A 5,274-nucleotide genomic window follows, 5' to 3' on the forward strand; every position below is an offset into this window, starting at 1 on the left:
ATGCAGAACGTCACATTCTTCACGAGCGAGTTACGTTGGTCATCAGAAATTGCATATCAACATCAACAACTACAGATTTCCGTGTTTCGAGCGGGCATGCAACGCCACATTCTCGACGTACTCTGCGTTTTCCAACCATTGCAGGAGAAATCATGTTGATAAAGGGACACATGTGGTCGATGATATCCTCCTGCAGTGCAGTGCCTCCTTCTGTGGGAGGTCCTGCAGCGGTAACCTCATTGCAACCCACCTGCGTGAGCACATATCGAACGGGCAAGTTGTGTTCTGCCCCTATCCGCAATGTAAGAACAGACCCGAACTTCAATCCAAGAATGCAGTATCCATCCACATGTCACGATATCATGGTAGAGCCCAGTCTGCACATGTGGAGCAAACTATGAGTGACAGAGTTCACGAGAGCGAATTTGTTTCTGAAGCTGAAACTTCTCAGAGCGATCTTGGGCTGGAGATTGAAAATACAAGTACAGGCATGACTGAAGATGTGGATATGGATATTTGTGAAAATGAGTTGGTTGCACGGCTGATCTTACAAGGAACAACAAAGCTGCACATCCCGTCCACTACAATGAACAAGATATTAAAGGATGTTGCTTCTATTGTCGAACTTAAAATGGATCAAGTAAAGAAGAAAGTGTGTGACCGCTTTGAGAGCAATTCAGAAGACTCTGGACAGAGCTTGAAGGAAGGCATCCTTTCAGATCTGGAGCAAAATATGCCTTTTAATTCATGCAGACAGAATGGCGAGTTGTCGTCACAGCACCTGCAAATGAAGTTCTTCAAGGAACATTTTGGATATACTGAACCAGTAGCAATTTCTCTAAGAAGTGACCAGAGGGAACATGGTACAATGCACTATGTACCACTGACAGTGACCATGCAACGAATGTTACGCGACCCTTCTGTGACTTCACAATTGGAGGCACTGAACAGCAGAAGCGATGCTGGCATGTCATTCTCCGATTTCACTGATGGGTCACTTTTTAAGGACGCAGACATTTCCTTTTCAAGTAATGAAATACAACTGATGCTGTATCAAGACTCCTTTGAGGTTGTGAATCCACTTGGCTCTGCAAAGCAGAAGCACAAGGTATTAGGGGTATACTTCACACTAAGGAACCTGAAGCAGAATAACCGCTCAAAGGTGGATCAGCTTCAGCTTTGCCTCTTTTGTACTGAGAAGCTGTTGAAGAAGTTCGGCCACAGAGAAGTATTCGGACGATTAGTTGCAGAAGTGAAACAACTTGTGATATCTGGCTTGAGTGTTGATAACAAACATTACAAATTCAAGCTTTCTTTCATCCTTGGTGACAACTTAGGTGCCCACCAGATCGGTGGGTTTCTAGAATCATTCAGTGGTGAATACTTTTGCAGATTTTGCTTAATTACCAGGAAGGAATTTCACGACTGCGCAACCTCAAGTGGTGAAATCCGAACACCAGAGAACTATGCTGACTGTGTGGCTCACTTGAACGACACAGGCGCCGCAAACAATAAAGGTGTTAAATTCGAGTCCTTGTTTAATGAGGTACCAGGATTTCACGTGTGCAGAGGACTTCCACCTTGCCTAGGCCATGATGTCTTGGAAGGCGTTATCAGTTACGATGTTGCCATTTTTTTGCGTTATTTTCAAAGCAAGGGATGGTTTTCCGTAAACCTTCTTAATGCCCGCTTGGAGAAACTCCGACTACAAGGTCACGACGCTGCAGACAGGCCTCCAGCACTCAAGGAAGGATTTAAGACACTTGGTGGTCAAGCTGCTCAAAACTGGATTTTTTTAAGGTTCCTGCCTGTCCTTTTGGCAGATATTATTGATCCTACAGACGAGGTGTGGCAACTCTTCCTTCTGCTTCGTGATATTGTGAACCTCGTTTGTGCAAGGAAGATCTCACAGACTCAAATATTGTACTTGAACGAGCTCATTCAGCTGTACCTTGAACTTATTACAGAGCTATTTCCAAGAGTGACATTGAAACCGAAACATCACTTCCTGTTACACTACCCAGAACTGATTTTGAAGTATGGCCCACTGATCTGGCTGTGGACGCTACGATTTGAGTCCAAGCATTCATACTCAAAGAAGGTGGCAAGAGTTTCCAATAATTTCGTAAACCTGACATCGACACTGGCAAGGAAACACGAGCTGCTGCAGTGTTATCTCTCCACTGGTACCATGTTTGGAGCTGATGTCATCGTTACATCAACCAACTCTTCTCAGAAGCACACATTTCCTCACTACGTACTAGAATACTGCAGGTCAGCACTTCCTAGGCCTTCAGAAATGTGCCGGAGTGCGCAGTGTTTTGGCACGACTTACAGTGTGGGCCTTTATGTAGCCATCAGACGAGAAGAAATGGTGATTACATTTGCAAGGATAGAAGCTCTAGCTGTGCGCGAAGATGACAACCTCTTCTTGATTGTGACAGAAACACCAGTAAGACATCTTCATGAATTGGGTGTATATGCTGTCGAAGACGTTTCCGAAACAACTCCCTTGACCTGGGTGAAGGCTACAGACCTTCTGGACTACTATCCGTTGCCTCTGTACAGTTGCCTCAATTTCAAGACCCTTGTACTGAAACACAGTATATTTGATGACTATGCAACGGTGCCAAGTGCCACTTGATTTGAGTGCTCCAGTGGCAGGTTTGCATTCCGTAGAGTAAGTTAAGCTGAATGCCGCGGGCATACAGGGCAGGGTGTGCGCTTCCTCGCAATATATGCCCTAATTTTCTTTTTCGTTATTTGCGATGGGAAATCAGAACTTTTAGGTTTTGATAAACTTGCTTGCAGAAGCTCGGCTTCCTTTGTTATCCTAACTTGCAAGGTGCCAAGCCTGTGTTACATTTTTGCCGTTGCTTTCCGCAGTACAAGGCCGTCCAAGGTATGTGTGAGCTGTCTGCAGATATCAAATCAAGACTGAATCAACTTCTCCCAGACCTTTCGAGAGAAAAGGAAGCCCTGCTACATCAATGCCTATGGGACTTGGGAGTTCGCAGCACTGGTGATGTTACATATGTTCAAGAGAGGGAATTATCAACTATCCTAAACCCCATCCAAAGCAGGAAATTTTTGCACCTCTGGAATGATTGTAAGCAGGTGTACCATTCAGTGCATAGGTTGTGCAAAACAGAAGTGCTTCACTTGTACATTACTTAGCAATTTGTATTTGCAAATGATGTTGCAAGGTTACAAAGCCTGTATCTTTGAAATGCAGCTGTGGTAAATTTTGATTGCTGCTGTAGCACTATATTATTGTGCATTAACATGAAAATGTTTGATCACAATTATCTTGTGAGGTAAAGCTTGAAATTATAATTATATAATTTATTACTTTCAACTAACATTTGTGGCAAGAATGTTTTCGTATCCTTTGCATATTTATACAGCTGAGTAGGAAACATTTCATTTACTTTACGTTGAACTTCCAGTTGACAGCACTGCTCTAACTGTGTCACAACCTCCGGGCAACAACCCAGAGTCACAACTTCTGGAGAACGCACGACCGCCAGTGCCACAACGTGTCAGTGCTGACTGGCCAACAACATTTTCAATACCGTTTCATCGTGCAAACGCTGGCTTCCTGAGTGATTTGGAACAGAAAAAGCGCCCGAAAAAGAAACATCTGCTGGAATTTGTGCGGCTGGTGTGCAGTGACATTCACAATATTTGTGCCAGGCCAGGACGGGCAGCCCTTGCTGAAGTTGCCAGGCGGATTGTGGAGGCGCACCCAGTCTCACTGTCAGATACTCTAGGTGGAGCTGTTGTTGGCTCAGGGTATGACTCTTTGCGTGCAAAACTTGAGAACAGACTCGACAACCTAAATCGTGGCTCTGCGGAGGCAGTGCCGGTGGCACGTGCATCACACAGAAAACGTGTAGCCAGTGACAAGTGTGGTTGTATTGAATGGAACTGCTCCCCACCAGCAGGTGAGACTGCTGAAACACAAGAAGACAAAAGAGCTGAACTGGAAGAAATGTTTGCCATTGAAAATGCAAGCCTTAGCCGTGCAATAGACATGATGCAGCAGACTTATTTTCTACAAAGGGAACACATCAATCAAGGACTATCAGTTTCTCAGGTCCAAGACAAATGGCCGTGGTTGTTAACGACTGAATGCCTACTCAATCATTTCAAGAGGCTCACTGGTATTGGTTGTAAAGAACGATTTAGTAATGCTATGTCTCAGAAGGTAAAGGCTGTACTTCAGTTCCTAACGACAAGTCAAAATGAAGAGGTGCAGAAGATCATGCAGTCTGTCAGTCAAGCCTTTCATGAATCTCAAACTCATTACGGAGAGCCCGTAGGGATGCTTCTTGGGACCATAGCAAGCTTGAATGAGGACTCGTCCTACCTCATTGTGGAGCTTGGGGTGAGATCGTTATTTGAAGCACAGTTGCATGATTCTTTACGCAATGAAATTCAATACTGGAAAGGGATGCTCCTGCTTCTTGCGTTAGTCTAGAGAATAGATTAAGGTGTTTGCTTTGTTTTGCTTGCCCAAGCTGGTTTCGGCACTGTTGAGGCTATGTGTACTGTCACTTTCTGTGTTTCCTTTCTCATTTACTATCGAGTTGGCTTTAGATCCAATTGAGCATGTGTTCCAGTGAGGCATACGTTCTCATCTGCAGTCAACGCATTCAGCTCTGTTTTACTTACGTCTGCAAGCTAATTTTTCTGCCAAGCTGAGCCCTGCGTCTAGCAGTGTGCTGCTAAAATTTTGAATGAATTAACCTTCGTTCCCAGTAACACAAACTGCCACACAACCTGCTGATTGCCAATTCTTGGCTGGCGTGGTCAATTTTGCCATTCCCATTCATGTGTTTTTTGTTTTTTTCCAGACCGATGTGCTTATCCAAGATGCTCCTCTTCCCCTGACACCAGTGATTGTGTGCTGGTAGGTGTCATACAATCTTTGGCTGTGGCGCGTTAGGGATATTTGTCTTATGATGTTCTGAAATGAAATTTGTCCGTAAGACCCGTCCCCCAGGTAACAATAAAAGATTACATTTTTATTATAACAGTTTTAGCACCAACTGTACAATTCGCTTGCTACAGTAATAGTCCTATCGGTATTGCAATAGGAGACCGCCAAAGAAGGTCATGACTTACGACTGGGCGGGGTGTTATGAGTGAAAGGCTTGTAATTCCCATCACAGTTCACAATTGAAAATACTATACTGTCAGTCAGTCTGAACCTACGAACGCATTTTCAGTGTCGAAGGATCTCTTGGAGTTGATCATGTTTCCTCTTCT

The 5,274-nt window shown here is 44.3% G+C and overlaps 1 protein-coding gene across 1 annotated transcript; it reads left to right on the forward strand.

Moving 5' to 3' along the window:
• Positions 1-397: 397 nt before the first annotated feature.
• Positions 398-2,644, forward strand: LOC135389427 (uncharacterized). Its single transcript, XM_064619476.1, has one exon. The coding sequence runs from the start codon at positions 398-400 to the stop codon at positions 2,642-2,644; it is 2,247 nt and encodes a 748-aa protein (XP_064475546.1).
• The last annotated feature ends 2,630 nt before the right edge of the window (positions 2,645-5,274 follow it).

This window comes from Ornithodoros turicata, chromosome 3, assembly GCF_037126465.1.
Source record: "Ornithodoros turicata isolate Travis chromosome 3, ASM3712646v1, whole genome shotgun sequence".
Classification (NCBI taxonomy): Eukaryota; Metazoa; Arthropoda; class Arachnida; order Ixodida; family Argasidae; genus Ornithodoros; species Ornithodoros turicata.

Bases quoted from the DNA above. Each gene is read 5' to 3' on its own strand.
- LOC135389427 (XM_064619476.1), top strand. From the start codon at position 398: ATGAGTGACAGAGTTCACGAGAGCGAATTTGTTTCTGAAGCTGAAACT.